At 43.4% G+C, this 20,237-nt stretch overlaps 1 protein-coding gene across 1 annotated transcript in view; it reads right to left on the bottom strand.

Annotated features, from left to right (window-relative positions):
* Positions 1 to 20,237, bottom strand: part of LOC146820828 (pantetheinase-like) — a 123,796-nt gene that overhangs the window by 30,417 nt on the left and 73,142 nt on the right. The window contains exons 4-5 of the mRNA XM_085611644.1: positions 9,450 to 9,738; positions 6,604 to 6,974 (exon numbers count right to left, since the gene is read on the bottom strand). Of these exons, the coding sequence (XP_085467770.1) occupies positions 6,604 to 6,974; positions 9,450 to 9,738 (660 nt within the window). The remainder of the gene's footprint in view (positions 1 to 6,603; positions 6,975 to 9,449; positions 9,739 to 20,237) is intronic.

The raw sequence follows: 20,237 nt of genomic DNA, 5'->3' as shown, positions 1-20,237 counted from the left end.
TTGGACTGGTGCAAGGTGCCCACTTTAATTAGTGGACAGCATATGCCAAGCCAACTACTCACAGGGATGCCCATGAAAATTCTGACTCTAATTAGACGGACGCGGACGCGCTTAGACTCAGAAAGGTGAGCTGAGAATTGTAACTGTTCGTTAGGAGCGCCTGGTAAAGGGCTCCTGCCTTTTGTATTTGCTGGAAACCGTTAGGAGCGCCTGGGAAAGGGCTCATCAATCACACTGTAATTTGCATGTTGAATCGCTGTACATTGTGACGTTTTAACCCACCACTCATTTACAAATTTTTAAATATATTTTGCGCCGCTAACTCACCCACTCGGGAGCACAAAATCCCCGGTCCACCACCGATAATTCGGATTGAGTGTAGGGATCACGTGCAACAGGAAGGGCCCGGCACTTCCGGTTAGCCATCCAATCAGCTGCTGGCATAAACACTACAAAGCCAGATGCAAAGCGCAACGCGCAGCGGACGCGCTTAGACTCAGAAAGGTGAGCTGAGAATTGTAACTGTTCGTTAGGAGCGCCTGGTAAAGGGCTCCTGCCTTTTGTATTTGCTGGAAACCGTTAGGAGCGCCTGGGAAAGGGCTCATCAATCACACTGTAATTTGCATGTTGAATCGCTGTACATTGTGACGTTTTAACCCACCACTCATTTACAAATTTTTAAATATATTTTGCGCCGCTAACTCACCCACTCAGGAGCACAAAATCCCCGGTCCACCACCGATAATTCGGATTGAGTGGAGGGATCACGTGCAACAGGAAGGGCCCGGCACTTCCGGTTAGCCATCCAATCAGCTGCTGGCATAAACACTACAAAGCCAGATGCAAAGCGCAACGCGCAGCGGACGCGCTTAGACTCAGAAAGGTGAGCTGAGAATTGTAACTGTTCGTTAGGAGCGCCTGGTAAAGGGCTCCTGCCTTTTGTATTTGCTGGAAACCGTTAGGAGCGCCTGGGAAAGGGCTCATCAATCACACTGTAATTTGCATGTTGAATCGCTGTACATTGTGACGTTTTAACCCACCACTCATTTACAAATTTTTAAATATATTTTGCGCCGCTAACTCACCCACTCAGGAGCACAAAATCCCCGGTCCACCACCGATAATTCGGATTGAGTGGAGGGATCACGTGCAACAGGAAGGGCCCGGCACTTCCGGTTAGCCATCCAATCAGCTGCTGGCATAAACACTACAAAGCCAGATGCAAAGCGCAACGCGCAGCGGACGCGCGCAGCGGGCGCGCCGCCGGCGCGCCGAAGGCGCGCCAAAGGCAAGCCCGTCTGCGTCCGTCCGCGCCTGGACCGCGCCTAGCGCCCCCCCCCCCTGATTCACCTAGGCCAGCCCAGCCACCCGCCTCTTTAATTTATACCAGAAGACAGTTGCTAAACATCAGGATCATATCCAAGAACTCACAAAGGTGTCCTTGCAACACCTCTATACCACCTCAAGTGCTAATGCCATGCAATAACTGCACACCTAGCTCTTGCATACCACTATCCACTTCTATAGATTCATCGACCAACCCTACTAATAATCATAGGGTCACAGCTGCGCTCATTAATGTCCGCTCTTTACCTAAGCACAAATATGAAATTCTTGCTTTTCTCGAGAACCACAATTTGGATCTTTTATTTCTAACCGAGACCTGGGCCGATCCATCATCAGGGCCTGACTTTGCTATCGTAACCCCTAACGATTTTTCAGTTAAAAGACTGGACAGAGTTAATAAAAGAGGCGGAGGTATAGCCCTGATACATCGTGATATTTATAATATCAAAATAGATCCTATACTCATTAATGGATACGAAGCTTTCTCTTTTGCTATATCACTTACCAAAGCATACACGTTCAAAGGTATATTATTATACCGTCCTCCCGGTTCTCGATCAGACTTCCTCTCGTCTCTAGCGTCCCTAATAGAGCCTTCCGCAGGAGAAGCTGATTTCACTATTCTAGGTGACTTTAACTTTCACCTTGAATCCAATAATGATGAAAATACATCTGCCTTACTTTCTGAATTCAATTCTATCGAACTCTCTCAACTGGTAAACAAACCGACTCATACTGCCGGTCATACTCTCGATGGACTGTTCACTAATAATAAACACATCTCACTAGGAAACATCCTTCCCTTAACATGGACTGACCACTTTGCAATTCTTTTTAACATTAACACCGTACATAAACCACATAATCAGACCTCTACTTTCTCGCCGGTCAACTTTAAAGCGTGGAACAGCATTTCCTCAGATAATATCAAAACTTATTTGAAAGCTACACATCAAGACCTCCCAGACAATCCTGAACACGCAGCCATGCTCTACACACGATGGCTTCGTTTAGCCGTTGATACACTTGTCCCTACAAAAAACACCTCCAAAAACAGGAAAACTCCCTCCGCTCCCTGGTTTTCAGAGAAATTAAGATTAGATAGACAGAAATGTCGAAACCTGGAGCGCCATTGGCGCAGAAATTATGACAGCACAGCTAAAACTCAGTACAAGGAAGCACTTTCCAATTACAAAAAATTATTAATAACAGAGAAAAGTAAATTTTATACTAATCAAATCGAATCCTCTCAAGACTCCACGAAACAACTTTATAAAGTTGTTACCAAATTATCAGGATTAGATACACCCCCGTCAGTAGCACCTACCCAAATTCTCTGTGATAATCTTGCCAGTTTTTTTCAGAATAAAGTAATGGACATTTACTCCAGTTTCTCTGCACAAACCACTATGCCTAATATTGACCTTTCCTCATACAATAGTCCAACATCTCAAAACAGGAATCAGGACGTCCCTCCCTCATTTTCAGAATTTAAAAAAATCACAAACGAACACATAACTGACCTTATTTTTAAATCCAAATCTGGATCTCCCAATGACCCTTGCCCACCCAACATAATAAAAACCATTGCAGAAACCATAGCCCCAGAATTGACGAAAATTTGTAACTCTATGTTTGAAACAGGAATATACCCCTCCATCTGGAAAGAAACAATAATCAGACCTCTTTTAAAAAAAACCAACCTCAACCCCTCTGACTGTTGTAACTACAGACCCATAGCAGGTCTCCCTCTTCCAGCAAAAATCATAGAAAAGGTGATGAATACTCAGCTGGCCGAATACATCGAAAACAATAACTGTTTAGATGAAACCCAATTCGGATTCAGGAAAGGGCATGGAACAGAGACAGCGCTTATTAAAACAGCTGATGAAATACGAACAATTATGGATAAGGGTGGAGCTGCAATTCTGGTGCTGTTGGATCTTTCAGCAGCATTTGATACGGTGGACCACTCAACCCTCATTAACCGTATATCAGCCATAGGGATTAAAGACAGAGCCAAGGCCTTATTAGCATCCTTTCTAGCCAATCGTTCACAACAAGTAAAATTGGGAAGCTTTCTCTCTCCTCCCTTTTCCCAACCATGTGGTGTCCCGCAGGGCTCTTCATTAAGCCCCACGTTGTTTAATCTTTATGTTGCAGACCTTGCTAGAATCATAAAATCGCACGATCTGCGACTTTCATCGTATGCTGATGACACCCAGATTGTCATTGAAATATACGAAAATGGAAACTTCATTGCAGACAATTTTAAAAAAGGAATGTCCACCATCTGCACCTGGATGTCAAAAAATTGTCTGAAATGAAACTCCGACAAAACGGAGGTGATGATTTTTGGAAAGCCTCACCCCAGCTGGGCGACCTCCTGGTGGCCTGAGGAACTAGGCTCCCCCCCGGTTCCGGTCACTAGAGTCAAAAACCTTGGAGTTTTATTTGATGACAAATTATCATTCATGCCACACGCTAATTATATCACCTCATCTTCATTCTACACCATCAGAATGATAAAGAAGCTTCTACCCTATCTTCCTCCTAGCGCAGGAAAACCTCTTATTAGTACCCTTGTCATGTCTAGAATAGACTATTGCAATGGACTATTTATAAATGCACAAGAAAAAGTCCTGAAAAAATTACAAATGGTACAGAATGCCGCGGCTAGGATTCTCTCGGGCACTCCTAAATTCAAACCTATTTCAGGAGTCATTCGACAGCTTCATTGGCTACCTATCAAAAGCAGGTCTAAATTTAAGGCATTATGTATAGCCTATAAATCAATCCATGGCTCAGGACCTGAATTCCTTAAGAAAAGCTTTTGCCGGTACAGACCTAGCAGGAATCTACGCTCTAGCTCTAATCAGCTGCTAAGGGTCCCTAGAACCAAGAAAGCCACCTGGGGCGATAAGAGATTTATCGTGGCAACAACCAAACTCTGGAATGAACTTCCGCTACATATTAAGAGTGCCTCCACTCTTTTATCTTTTCGGAAGTATATAAAAACATGGTTATTCAAATAATACTCTCCGTCTCTCCCGACTGCCTGTTCTAAGCTATCCTATAGCGCCGAGACACCTCCGGGTAGTTGTGCGCTTAATAAATCGCCTAAATAAATAAATAAATAAAATAAATCTTCCTCCATTAAGATAACTATGCCAAAGTGCACTGAGGCGAACAAGGCCAACTCATCGATGCTATTCAAAGCAATAGGGGCGTATATCAAGGGTGCGTTTTGGCACCTACCTTATTCTTGCTCTACATCAACCAAGTAGTTGTAACGCTTTTATTTATGGATGACACCCTTTTAGTCTCCAACACTCCTGGGGGCCTCCAGACGCTTTTAAATCAATTCAAAGCTTTTTGCGACATGCGAGGCCTAGAGATTAATAAAACAAAAATCTAAGTACATGACGCTAAACCTGCACAAATCATATAGAGGATGACCGAGTCTAGGTGGTGCCCCGCTAGAGAGGGTTTACAGCTTTTAATTCTTGGACATCAGACTTACAGAAGATAGGTCTTGGAAACCTCATCTCACCAAGGCAAACTTGATGTACAAACAAATAGTTGGTTCCCTAAAGAAAGAACACTGCCGCTCATATACTAAACCAGTTGCAGCCGCCCTAGAGATATATAACTCTAAGGCTGTGAGCTGTGCCTTACATGTGGCGGAACTGTGGGGCTTTGAAAGACTGGAAGATCTTAACATGTCGGAGAATAAATTTTTAAGGAGACTGGTGTCACTTCCTCCAAGCACATCACTCTATCCTTTGAGGTTTGATATGGACCGAAAATCTATTGCCGACTTAGCCAGACTACGCCCACTGCTCTTTTGGCCGAGATTAAGAAAAACTGTCAAATTGTGCTCCTATGCCACTGCCCTTGAGTAAGTTAGTTTTCTGGATACATCCAACAAGATAGGCTGGAGAAAAAATACTGAATGCCTACTAGAAAATATTGGCGTCAAGGGCCAATGGGTTACTGGTAGCCCCCAAGTGCCACTCAGCAAAAAACAAGCGAAAGCCTGTTTTGGTACTGGGTAGCCCAGATCGAATCCAGGAACACCAGGAAGGGTAGGCTAACAGCAGAATTTATTGATTTTAAAATTACTAGATCCTTGGAAGGCTACCTCGACCTTTATCCTGTCACCTACGGACAGGAAACTATACATCCAATTTAGATTTGGCACACTCCCCTTGAATTCTTTTGCAAGCTCCTGGTCTGGCAACCAAACAAATTCCAAGTCCTGTCCTAGCTGCTCTACTCCTAACGAATCACTTGCACATGTCCTTTTCGCCTGTCAGGCATATTCCCTCCCAAGAGGCAGGTGGCTCACGCCCATATGCAAGCATTTGGGAACAAGCGAGCATGGCGTGACCCTGCGCATCCTTAAATCTGATGCAAGACCACTGTTTGCCTGCTCACTTGCAAACTCTTTGGACCATATGTGGGGAATCCGGCGGAAAGCACACAAGCCTCATATTTTGCCTTTGTAATCGGTCTCAATATGTATGATGTTATGTCAGCCTAGCTTTTTATCGAATTAGGGAGCTCTCAATGTAGCTCTCATATGCACACAGGAAGTCTAGACAGCATAGCGGACCCTATCGCCTAGCCGTTGGCTACTAGTGGTTTTTGCTGCCATTGCTCCGAGTGCCTAGTTGGTAGGCTTTTTATATGGATTTTAGTCGGACAGCAATCTCAATAAATTCTGTACAAGGACTGTGTGAATTAAAATGTGGCTGTTTTTACATTTCCTGCGCAATTGTATATAAAGTATTTATAAGTCTTTGATTGATTGGCTACTGTTTTTAAAAAACTGCAATAATTCACAAATAAAGTAATTCAAATGAAAACACCCACAACAATTTTGGGGTTTTTAACAGGAACATGACCAGTGTGGGAAGGAGGTTTATGGCCTGCCTATCATTCGTTATTAAACACCAGTGAAATAGTTCCTTGTGTTAGGATTTTAAATGTTCCTATTTTAAATTTAAATTACTTGAATAACAAAAAACATCATTTAGACTAAGTCAATTGACCAAATCCAATGTTCCTTTGATTTGATGTAAGAGTTTGAAAAGTGTTTAGATCGTTAGACCTTAAAGTACTAATTATCCAAACAATAATATTGGGCTGTAGTAGCATACGTATAGGGCTTTCCGTCAATGTGAAAATAAAATAAGCATTGGCAGTCGAACAGTGTGCAATATCAAACACATCACACACAATAAAATGTACCTGAAGATAAAAAGCATTCGTTGCTGTATGCATCCCATCGAATGCACCGAGGGCATATACTTCATCATCTCGTTTGCCCATCATGCTGTAACTCAAATGGCAGCACAGCTTATTATGGCATACAGTGTAATTCCCTTGTGCCTTTGTTAGCTCAGTGAAGGTGAAGTTGTCATAGATAACCATCGAGTTGAACTCATTCTCGCCTGCTGGAAATCTTGGTATGGTTGTTGCGTATTGGCTCCAGTTCACAGTAGAATGCATTGGCCGACCTCGAGGTTGATGAGATACTTGTGCTACCACCAGGTGACCCTCCTCGTCTTTGCTGTTGTAATAATATTCTGCTTCTCCGTGAACAGGGAACACACCACTTCCTGCAGAGAAAATACAAAAAGAGACCCCCATGCAATCAAAAGTTGTTTTTTTTCCCCACTATTAGTTTTAATTTGAAAGCATTTAACATATGTTTCTTTTTTGGTCTATTGTTTATTATTTAAACATCGTTAGTCTGTCTTCATTCAGAGCTCGCAGAGTACAAACCTAGTGAATTGTGAGCAATGGGTGTGTCAGGGGAGAGAGACAGACCATTTGGAGAGTGGGAAGCAGGAAGTGAACAGAGTGACTTCTGGAGACCAGGAGAGGTTGAGGAGTGGGTTGTATAACAGAAGGTACTGTCTAGAAAACAGGAATGCAGATTCCTGTACTAGATTGCTAGTGCATCAAAGAGCAACCACATTGGCTGAAGGCAAAAATAAGAACCCGATGCACCATGTAGTGTCACAGGAGAGTAGAAATGTGTACTTACGTCTTGCTAGGAAGTGTTGAATAGTCTCACGACAAATGCTATGGATGACTTAAATTTAAGGAACAAGGGTCCCGTTCAAAAAGATGGATAAATTATCACAATTAATTCAATGGGAAATTTGAATGTTACAGCATAGTAAATGCAAGAAGTAATAGTTTACTGCAATTTCACGAACAACTTGATAAGCAAGAACAGTGAGTGAGCTAAAGTGACAGGGTAGAAGGGAAATCAGCCAATTTCCTAAAGCCAGGCAAAATATAAAAATTTGAAAATAACAGAAAAAGTCAAATAAAACATCTCATACTCAAACATTAAGATAATCAATAGAATAGACTTTAGAAATGGGAGTCAACGACGTTTCGATCCCCTTGAGGGTAGTTGGATCTCTTCAGGACAAAGCGATACCAAAATTGCCTGGGAAGTAAGTAGAGTGAAATAAACGCGATCGTATTACGGCAGAGGCACTAAGGCACAGGGTCTGAGAGGGTACTGGTGACCCAGAGAAGGATGCAGCAAGGCTGGGAGCCGTCAAAGCGGTCCGGGCGGATAGGAAGGTGCGACGGTCCCAACCGGGACCGGAACCCGTAAGGGGATTAGGCGGTCGTACCTGAGGAAATACTCAGAACTGAGGGAACGCGCCGCGCGCTCGGGTGAACCGGGGGCGGAATTCAATGTCGGGGAACGTTCAAAGGGTGCGGCGAACCTTGGAAGGGCATCGAGGAGAGAAGCAGCAGTACCGTGGTACGCAGTGAGCCGGCAGAGTCGCTGGGTAATCAATGAGGGCTCGGGCAGTGCGAACGGGACTCTTGTTCCTTAAAATTGATGTCTACCCTTGGTCCCGTCCGACTTCTAGGGTTTCATTGTCCTCTCCTTAGTATGGATGACTTAAAGGCAAAAAAGTGATTTTTGTGGTTCATCTGCTCTACTGCAATTTGAGAGATTTGGTTCGAGTCCAATGAATACGACGTCTATATGATGTGTGGTGTATCCTGTGTGAATGATGTGTGTATGATGTGTGGCCCTAATTACTAATTCTCATTTTAATTCTCTTGGGCAACATTCTTTGTATGCTTGTCATTCCCATAGGGTCTTTTATCATTCTATAGGGTCATTCTTTATTTTCTATTTCTGTGGCAACTCAGAGGGAAGGTATGGGGCCCAATGTATCAATCATTTTGTGATTGCAAAGCCCGTGATGCTCAAGAATGCAGCCTATAAAAGGCATTTTGTATCTTGAAGTGCCTTTCCGATTCTCTTTATAAATGATAATTAGAAGGGGGCATGACAGGGTGTCTCCTCCTAATTATGATTCATAATGAAATGAATCTCGGGTTTCTGACTGCAATTGCAGTCACAGGCCATTGATTTGATAACCAAGTTAGCGTGTTATCTGAAATGCAAAAGGGAAGCTGTGCCCATGGGTCAGCTCCCCTTTAGTGAGTCATTTAGGCGGTGTCATGGAAAGCAGGGTCCATAATGCGCCTCTCTACTCACCCGATGTCTTCTAGAAACATTTTTTCCTAAAATAACACATACAAAATTGTTTTGAGTTTTGTGAAAAATTCCACTGGCCTCTTTTCAATATATACTTTTTTTTATTTTTCAACAGGGACTCTACTGTATTAGTTTATTGACCGTAATCTCACTAGTTCCAAATTTGATAGAAACCTAAATAGTCCATGTAGTAAAAAGGAATCCCATCATTAATTTTTGGAGCAGAATTCTGTAATTTAAAGCTAGCAAACATTACACCACTGCCATTTTCTCAAACAGTTGAGTTTTTTTTAATGCAGATATAGTAATCATGATTCCTGCTGGATGGCTGAGAGTCAAGCACTTGCCACAGATATCTTGTGATATGCGGATGAAGAGTTGGAATACTGACAAAGCCAACTCCCCCTTCACTGCATCTAAGTTAAAAAATGGAGTACCACTAACAGGGGTAATAGAATCATCTGTTATTTTCAGCGCTTATGTATGGTAATAATGTAATAAAGCTCTTCAGTTGTTCTAATTACTATCCTCTTCGTGTTCAGGATCTTACCTGTCCATTTCCGGTTCTTATTGTTGATATTAGCAGAGAGAAGGTTGACGCCCATGGCCTTTGCCCATGCCGGATGGATCTCGATTGCACTAAAGTGTGGCAAAACATTCCTCCATGCTGTGGGAAGCACGACACTGTCCACACGCTGCTCATCAACCAGCGCCACTGCAGGATCGTAGAAGAGGACATCGAAGCAGGTGAATAAGCCAAAGTTACCAAACGGTGTGTTGAACGCCACACGCTGTGGTTTCTCTGGTCTGTTGAAGTAATCTTCGAAAAAAAGATGGTACTGCGAACAAATAATACATAATGTGTAATTTCAATGAGAATTCACTGAGTACACTTTTTCTTTCTTTAATTTATATTTAGTCAAAAAGACCAAAAATGCACGTACAAATACAGTCAAAAGTACAGTACAATACGAGGAGGAGACCTTGCACAGAACAATAATTAATTAAGCCTGTCGTACATAGGTAAAATCATATAAGTCATAACAAAGGAGCATAAAAATTACAGCATTGAGTTACTAAGCCTAACTACAGATTTTAAGAATAGGCCCACTGCGTAGAGACTACAAATAAATGTAAGCAGCTCCACAATTTTTAATCTCAGTTTTTTGGCTCGCTGGGATAAGCAGGCCCTTTGACAAATGTTTATTTAAAATCTAAAAAAATAATAAAGTGCAATAGGGTTTGGTCAGATTTTGATTGCAAGGGCAATGGCTGTTGATGGTAACATCGGATTGACCGAGAGGGAAACATAGTTTCCATCTAACTGAACTCAGGTGAATCTAGTGAGTAGCGATATCTCCCAGGGATGATTGACCCATTCCAAATATGGCTCAAGTCCAAGACACGTTTGAATCGTCGCATAACTTATGAGGGTGTCAGATGCAAACATTGCCAAATCCCTATCCCTGGTCCTCTTCTACAAAAAAAATTCCTTTACCCATAACTTGTATGCCTTCTTGATGGAGGTTGGGTCGGAGATGAGGGTATGTCTCCCTAAACTGGAGAAGTTTGGCTGGATATATCTAAGCCAGGGTATCAAAGATCCCATGGAACACGTCAAGCAATCCTCTCTATTAAAGGAGACCTGAACATTACGCCAGATGAAACCCCAGAGTAACAGAGGGGCCAGTTTAATACTATCTTCTATGTATCCTAAGCCAAGCTCTTTGTGCACCATAAACTCATGACTGCTGAGAGCTGCTCCAATAATCTTTGGCATACAAAGGAGACAAGGACCACCCTACTCACACGGAACCAGGGTACATATTACATAACAAGGAAACAATGGTACCTGTGGAAACAATATGAAAATAATCCTAATATTTCTAATATTGATACTAATTCAGCACAATGGCAATAATCTAGGAGAAGATGTAGTAATATTCAACAAAGCATTTGGAAAGCCCAGTAGGTAAAATGTATTGTAATTTATATGAAAAAATCCACAACATTTACAAGAAGCGTGTATGGTTTCCCAAGTGAAAAGTGAAACCTATAAACCAAGGAGACAAGTTGTGACATACATAAAGGTTTCGAAAAAACACAAAGAAGCAAAAAGTGACCATCTAATTAATTTTGCAATAAACATTCACAGTCTCCTGTAACAATGACGGAGGCTGAATACAGTGGTTCGCTTTCTAATTGTGCCGACGACGTTTCGACCTCTTACGAAATACAAGGTCTCATCAGGACCTATGAATGTGGGCCACCTAAAATCAAATGAAAAGGAAAATAAATGGCCTAAATAGGAGTGGTAGTGAAGGATCAAGAGTTTGTAAAAGGATTCAACTCTTATACCTGGGTTTGAATGGAAATACTGTCAGATGGTAATGCAAACACCCAAGGAAAAAGCGACTCAGTGGGATGGGGAAGGTAGTACTTACATAGGGCCCAGCAGGGTGCTATAGAGAGGGAACAAGAAGGTTGGGAGGAGTTGTTAGCAGGAATGGCTGCATATCAGGGATATTGCAAAATTGATGGATATTGCGATGATACAAACAACTTACCCCCATAAGTATGATGGATCTGACAATATAAATAGGGTGTATTCAGTTACACGTCTGTATTGGGAACGGAAAGACCGAAAAATCCTTCTCTGTATGAACGTAGGGAGAGATATATTAAAGACTTAATCAATATAATGAGTAGCGTGGAAACAAATTGATTCTCATTGAGCGTGTTAAAAAAGGCTCACCACAGGGAAGAGGCGGTTAATCAACACGAAGTGTAAGCGAGTTCAAGACAATTAATGTCCAGGTGGCTCCAGAATGAATGGCATGCTACGGGGAGAACCGCGTCAATCCGCGTCCATGTAACAACGGCACAGGCCCAATCAAAGCATTTGGAGCATGAACCGACCCACCCGACTCTGCGAACCATTGAGATATCATCAGGGAAACAGAATAATTTGTATTCTGACTTGGCCAATGAGTGACCATATTTTTTAGCTGGGAGGTGGTTTCAAAAGACCCATGTGTCAGCCCTATCATTTATGGGCAGGATGCAGGCAGTAGGTGTAATGCAGGCTCTCCCTCCCCTCGTGTATGTGGCACCCGTGCCCCCAATTTCTGTATCTGGGTGCTACCTGAGAAGGCACCGCTCCTAGAGTGGGCAGTGTTCTCAACTCTTCGTTGGCCAGCCTCCAAAACCACTGGAAGGCTAGAAATTCCTACAGTTAAATAACGACCACCCACTGAGGAATTGGCAGGGCAGCTATTAACAGAAGTAGGGTTTACACAACTTCCAGGCTCCCCCAGCCAATGTACAGCAGAAATACTTGGCCTCACTCCATTTCACTGTAGTGCTTTGTTCAATCTAGCTTCAATAGTAGCCAGTCTTAGATTGATGGAGTCATTTCACTGTAGTGCTTTGTTCAATCTAGCTTCAATAGTAGCCAGTCTTAGATTGATGGAGTCATTTCACTGTAGTGCTTTGTTCAATCTAGCTTCAATAGTGGCCAGTCTTAGATTGATGGAGTCATTTCACTGTAGTGCTTTGTTCAATCTAGCTTCAATAGTAGCCAGTCTTAGATTGATGGAGTCATTTCACTGTAGTGCTTTGTTCAATCTAGCTTCAATAGTAGCCAGTCTTAGATTGATGGAGTCATTTCACTGTAGTGCTTTGTTCAATCTAGCTTTAATAGTGGCCAGTCTTAGATTGATGGAGTCATTTCACTGTAGTGCTTTGTTCAATCTAGCTTCAATAGTGGCCAGTCTTAGATTGATGGAGTCATTTCACTGTAGTGCTGTGTTCAATCTAGCTTCAATAGTGGCCAGTCTTAGATTGATGGAGTCATTTCACTGTAGTGCTTTGTTCAATCTAGCTTCAATAGAAGCCAGTCTTAGATTGATGGAGTCATTTCACTGTAGTGCTTTGTTCAATCTAGCTTCAATAGTAGCCAGTCTTAGATTGATGGAGTCATTTCACTGTAGTGCTTTGTTCAATCTAGCTTCAATAGTAGCCAGTCTTAGATTGATGGAGTCATTTCACTGTAGTGCTTTGTTCAATCTAGCTTCAATAGTAGCCAGTCTTAGATTGATGGAGTCATTTCACTGTAGTGCTTTGTTCAATCTAGCTTCAATAGTAGCCAGTCTTAGATTGATGGAGTCATTTCACTGTAGTGCTTTGTTCAATCTAGCTTCAATAGTAGCCAGTCTTAGATTGATGGAGTCATTTCACTGTAGTGCTTTGTTCAATCTAGCTTCAATAGTAGCCAGTCTTAGATTGATGGAGTCATTTCACTGTAGTGCTTTGTTCAATCTAGCTTCAATAGTAGCCAGTCTTAGATTGATGGAGTCATTTCACTGTAGTGCTTTGTTCAATCTAGCTTCAATAGTAGCCAGTCTTAGATTGATGGAGTCAAATTTGACACTTAGTAAAGCATTGAGCTTAGCCAACTAGATCGTCCACAGATTTCAAGTCTTGCTATTGAGTACCCATGGTTTAGGTCTCTGCATTAGTCATAGTGGGTTTCATCTTAGATTTGGCAAACCTCTTCCTACACTTTATCGCAGAGCTTGAACAGGGTGAACGAGGAGACACCTGTGCATGTCCAAATACATCGTCTGACACAGGTGAAAGGCGTAGGTTCAGCTGGGAGAAGAAAATGACAGCCAGAGTGGATGTCTCAAGTTCAGCCTGTGCAGGGCAAGATATGGTGTTGCCCAGAGGTGGAGTAAAGGTCTAGAGCTGAGAAAAGAGGCTATCCTCAGTCAAAGAGAGGCGGCGCTTCGCAAGTTCTATCTCCTTCGAAATGACCCTCACATCATGTACCAAAAACCCATCAATAGTCGAAGCTCTCAGGGTGCCATGGGAGGGAGGGGCGGAGGATTGTTAGGATCAGCCTTCTTTTGCCTATACTTTAGGCAAGCAAGCTGCTATAAAAAAATCAGATAAACAAGCAACCAAATCGAGAGATACCTGCAACGGTCTTGGGGAGAGAGCCAAGGGGGGTGACCCAATCGCTGTGGGGCGATGACGGGCAAAGAGGCGCCTGGTTTTCACCCGAGCCCGTCCTGAGCTGTGGAATAGAAAAGCTCCTTATCAAGTGCTGTCACCGGCGCACTGCTCACTGCCTCCCACCTGAAAGCAGGGCTCTCTGGGTACGTAGTCTGGCCCCTGCTGCTGCTGGCGTTCCACGGAGTGGGACAGAAAAGCTAATTTTCAAGCAACTGACCGAGATGGTGCTCAGGGCCTACCACGTGGAAGCAGGGCTCCCTGAGGCATGTAGTCCAGCCCCTGCTGCTGCTGGCATCCCACGCTGTGGGATCGAAAAGCTCCTTATCAAGCGCCCGACTGGCGCAGTGCTCAGTACTTCCCACCTGGAAGTAGGGCTCTATGGGGCATGTTCGGCCCCTGCTGCTGCTGAGTACACTTTTTACTTTCACTTAACCCTGTTTATGATAGTTTTTGTAACACTTCTAAGCCATCTTTGAAGAGAGAGCCGGGGAGGCTCCAGGACATACAGGCATCAGTGAGAGGGTATATGGGGTGGGTAAGCATACAAAACGGCATACAGTCACTTTGAGCAGGGATCCACACCTTGACGTGGGAAATCCAGTGCTTACGATTGGGCAGATATCCTTTTAAAAAGAACCAATACCAGGAGGAGGGTGTGCTCCCTACCTTCTCACCCCCGGAAACCTAAAAGGCTGAGATCCGGGATCAGCGGTCAGTTGCTGACTACAAATGTTCCCCCGAAGCTGTTCGCGGTGAGCATGGCAGAGGTTCGGGCTTTGCATTGGTTTCGCTAAGGTGAGCGTGGGTCGCAAATGAGGTAGGCTGACATACTGTCTTAGGTGCCAGATGTTAAATTATGGCCGAAATGCCATTTTTTTCTGGTTAGCCAGTAGCGACTTACCAGCAAGTCATGCCACTGATACGTCTCTGCCCCGCGTCGCTTGAGTCTGGTACAGGGGGACCGTGAATGACCCCTTACCCTTTGGTTAGGGTGCCGCATTATACTGGCTTCCTAGCAGTTAAAGGGTTCCAAAGACCAGCCACATGTGTTGGATTTCAGCACACATTATGGGGTTTATTTATCTGCATGAACAGGCTCCCACGGTGAATGATCCAGGTTCTGAGGCAGGCGGGACACAACGAGCAGCAGACACCCCGGGATGACACCGAACATGGGGAGATTCGGGCAGCCCAGGCGTTCTTTGGCATAAGGCAGTCTCCGGGTGAGCAGGGGCCCTGGGGTCCAGTCAGCCCCGGCAATCCAGGACTCTGCAGTCAGGGGTAACTCTCGCCTCCACATCCAACCAACCTTGACTACTGGCACTGGACAGGCAGCACATGTATGCACCTCCTGCAGGGCTGAAGCAGCACCCACTTTCCCTGGCAGTGAGTGGTGGCATTGTAAATGCCACCCGCGCTTGGGCTCCTGTGCACACTGTCCGGCCATAGAAGCAGGCAGTAGGAGGCCTTCCAGGCAGTGTTTCGCTGTTGCAACATGTGGAGTTTGCCGCACACTGCCAGACTCCCTCTGTACTCTTTGTCTGAACTTGTGCTGCTCCTTGTCCAAAAGTGGTGCATCTAGGTGAATCAAATTTAAACACTTGATAATGACTAGCTTGCACAGCTTGCGTACATGGCTTTGATATTCTTTAGTTGGGTGAAATGGGGCCCAATCAGACCACTGACTCGCTATATGTGTGAAAAATGCAGTTTTATTGAAGCAGGTATGTGCCACACAAACATCCTCAGCTTAAGGCCTTACGGAACGAAAACCTCACTATAGATCAAATAACCTACATTCCATACCCCTAACCCCACCTCCTGTATACAAACCCTACAACTTTAACCTCCAGGCCTATTGTCTTCTTAATGTCACATTTTAAACTTCCCCTTCTGCCTAGCAGTGAACTAAATAACCTGTGTTTAACTTGGTGTCCCTAAGATGTAACATTTTAACATTAGGGCTGTCGATGAGTTCTCTAAGACACCCCCCCCCTTTCTGCCTGCTTAACTTATATTACACAACCTAACTTTGAGTGCCAGCCGCCCCGTCTATGCGCCTGTCCAACAGCGACTACCAATACACCTCCTGCCTATAGCCTGCCTCCACCAGCAGCACATACGAATAAGCCTGTCTCAACACACTACAAAACGAAGGGTTGGGAGAGCTGAGCAGGGGGAAAAAATCCCTTGACTAGCCTCACTACATGTACAACAAGCATTGGCATAGCCAATAGGTCCCGCCTTTGGGACCTTATAAGTGTTGAGCCAGAGCTATTGACTTTCCCAATTCCTTTTAAGCTATGTTGAAAAGTTATAATAAAGTGTTATAAGCATTTTTGTTATCTTATATAAAACCAAGAATACATTATGTACAACTGAACAATCCTATTAAAAAAGAATTAACATAAGGCAGGCGAAGTTACGGGAAGAGAAAGAACAGAATACTGAGCACAAACAAGATAGTCTGAAAGAGGAAGGGCATCGGAAGAGAAAGTGGAGAGACGGTTAGGCAGCAAAAGAGAAAAGGGAATAGTGAGGAATTGAAAAATGGTGAATAATATACCCAGATTATTAAAAGAGCGTAGAGGGAACACAACCACAGAGTCGGCGGGAAAGCGAGAGAGAAAGTGGTGTTCGGGCGAGGGAGACAACGAACAACAAAGGGGCACCAAGGAGGGGGTTGAAATGAAGGTGAGGAGAAACGGGGGATTCACATTTGCGAGCGCTAGATTCAACCTAAAAATAAATCCGAGTGGCTCTCAGTGAGTTCGCCGGAGCTGGACAGCACCTGCCAGGGCCGAGAGAGGATGGCAAAGGGGGTAGGGTGTTTGCAAACATCTACCACCGGTTGCGTTCACGAAGTGTTATTCCAGATTTTTGCTTGTAACTTTCGATACTGTTTATTTACACCCTGGTTCTGGTTGAAATGTAGATTGGCAACCTTCCGAAGATAGCCATCAACTCACACAACCCGTCCATTCACCATCCATCCACCTATTCATTCATTTATACACCTTACTCACTAGTTTTAGCATTTTTATCTGGATGGTTGGGACATTACAATTATTGTTTACTTTATAGTTTTCCATAGATTGAGAAGTTTGCCAGAGCTTCATAGCGCCTCTTACCACGTGCCAGCACCAATGCATTTAATGCTACTTAAAAAAGTACACAGGCGAACAATTACTTACAAAAACAATTGACACGTTCAGTTAGAAGACAGTAGTAAGCCTATCTCTGCTGCGATTCGAAATATAAATAAACCGGGTAAGACTGGGGTAACCTGTTGTCCGAATACTTCTTACATTCACGTGCAATATTCTAAAGCAATTTAACGCTGCCACATCTAATTCATTGTTTTCGATACACAGGGAGGAGCGGGCACCGAAGGGTTTAAGATAACAACACATGCGTGCGGGAAGTTAGTTTAGTTTCCGGGGAACTTTGTTAGAACTTTCGAGCAGCGAAAAGTTGCAATGTAATATTCCGCGTGTATCTCAAACTCGTATTTCTTGCAATTTGCCTGCACAATATCCACCACAAAATACTCGGTGGCAATGAGCACCCGAGTTGGAGTCCTTTTAAACTCAAATGTGGATTTTCCCAGTCCTTGGAATGAGGACCAAAGGTGGTGGAGAAACGTTTTCCAACTTGCTTCAAGGACAAGGTACTGTAACAGTAAGGACCACAAGACAGGTATTGCATCCGGGGAGAGGTCTCCAACCTTTTCTGTAGTGGGAGCTACTTCTGATCAGTGAAAATCATCATGAGCTACTAAATGCTGAGCAATTCGCGAATTGTTCCCAGAGTGCCCCCACTCCCAGCTTCATTGACTACAGGGCCTCTATAAGATGGAGCTACCCATTTAGTATATGCAATGCACATCATAAAACCAGAAAACCAATCCCAGTCTCCCTCTTCAACAAATTGTGTGATCATGGCCTCTGCAATCACCAGCTAAGCACACTACAATCATAAGACATTATACAGAACCTGCAGAGCTGAAAACCATAAAGTGAACATCTGTCTCTCATACCTGGTCATCTACTACACTGCTCCGTCCCATACCACAGTAAAGGCACCTCTGTGGTCATCACCCATGACACGGAAACACTTCCACATAGGATCACAAAACAATGACAACACCATACCAACCACACACCCTACATGGCACAGCTTGCTGGCCATGTAGGTAAGTACCTCGGTGCCCCACAGCTCTTAATATAAATGCTGTGATACAACTATTTTAATACATCGTGCCTTCTTTTTCTTTATTACACATAACGGTAACTTGAAATGCTTGAGTTCAGGGTGTGCACTGTACAAAATTCTCCCCTAACAGACTATAAAGTTGTTACACATGACCTGCCTCTTAGTACATTAATATAGCATTGTCATGAAGGACGGTGGCAGTCCATGACTGTTTCATCTTTAAAAACGATCACTTTTAAAAATGCCTTTTAATGCAGTGGTGTAATTTGATGCTCCGATGAAATGCTTCACCATGTTGGAGAAATAAAAGTTGGTAATTTTTTTATTTAAAAGATACTATTTTTGTATGACTTTTGTGTCATTATTTTCAATATTTTCATACCTGTGCTCGTCAAAGGAAGGGGTCATACACCTAACTTGGTTCATGTCCCAGCTTTCCCAGTTCATTGGTGGCAAAAAAATATAGCCACTACAGGGGTTGGGTACTTTTTTCAAATGGCATACATTTAAAGTGAAGTTTTGAACCTTATGTTCATTGTGTCATAACATTTACACTTCATTTTAAATTTCTCCCATTATTTCATTAAATTAAAGAGGGATTTTGTTTTAAAATAAGCGACCTCTTCCAAGTTGTCCCTAGGCACAAACAGAAGCCAGGAAATTATTATATACTTCACTCATCATTTCATTTAATTTTATTGAAAAGAAATGTAAAATGATGTTCCTGGGTCCAGTTTGTGGCCAGGAACAACTTTACAGCTGCCAAGTTTTCAGGTTGCCTAAGTTTGAAATGTAAGCAATAATATCCGTAAACAAAAATATACCACAAATTACCCACTTCTGAGACACGAAAAGTTCAGGAAAAGCTCTGAAACTGATGTGAAACCCCTGAAATGGAAGGTCACGAACCACAGTGTCTGACCTTAAAACAGAGCAGGCCTCGAAATATTTTAAAAAGTATTACCGAATTTACAGTTCAAATAACTTCAATTATATCCTCTCCCTTTAAAGAGGAAAGTATATTTTTTATATAGTTTCAAAATAAGGTAGTTTGGTCATAGACTTAAACTCACTGCACAAAATGAATGGTTTTGTGAACATTAGTAGAAGGTGACACTGTCTATTTATAACAAAAAATAGGATAAATGAAGGTTGATATGCATACTTTATTGTTATTAAATAGTAACCATTTTTTCAGCCCAAGACGTTTCAAATGAAGGTTCAAATTGGACAAACACTCACTAGCACATTGACAGGTCATTTGTTTCATCTGTGAGTGAGCTGTTCTTAAGTATACAATGTTTAGTTTATAAATACAGATGCCTCTCTGTGAAATACTACACAGCGAGCTAAGGCCAAGCATAATTCAAAAACGATTACACATGTAGGCCGCACCTCATGGCCAAGGTTTTTCAAACTACTTAAGACTTGTTGTGAACTAAACATATGACTTCCGTATTTGGTTCTGAACAAAGTGCACCCAGGTAATTATTTGTAGACTTACCATAACCTGGCCTTACGTACAACAGGGGCAGCGGCTCTCTGTCTGAAGGTGGTATCATGTCAAGGACCCTGCTGGCTGCAGGCATCACTCGTCCCTCTGTGGCCTCAGTCAATGCTGGTGCTCTGCTGCTGGCGTCACGCTAGGCAAAGATGCACGGACGTCTCTCTTGATTGGGCCTGGGGCTCCGGAGAGTGCACAGACTGCATGCTGCCTGCCAGTGCAGAGGAGTCATTTAAACTGCAGCAGCATTCTTTTAAAGACAGCTCAGCGCTGCTGGTAACAGCGTTATTATACAACAGGTGTGTGCCCCAGCCTCTCCAAAATGTATGCCTGTCAGGAGAGGGCCCCTGATCTATACGATCTTGGGGCGACAGTCTGCCTTACGCACCCTCCACCTCCCACATGAGGGCTCAGGTCAGTGTTCCTCCTGTTTTCACGGGGCAGCAATCACTGTCTGCCAGAGCTTGGGGTGGATTAAAAAGTAAAACATGCATCTTCCGACACCTAGTCCATACAGCCCCCAAAGAGTACGACTTCCTCTGTCCCACGTGGTGAAAAGGTGCTACTTGAACTTGAGCATAGCAGAGGCTGGCACTAGGA

The sequence above is a fragment of the Triturus cristatus genome, chromosome 6, assembly GCF_964204655.1.
Source record: "Triturus cristatus chromosome 6, aTriCri1.1, whole genome shotgun sequence".
Lineage (NCBI taxonomy): Eukaryota > Metazoa > Chordata > Amphibia > Caudata > Salamandridae > Triturus > Triturus cristatus.
This window is presented reverse-complemented; position numbering and strand designations above follow the sequence as displayed.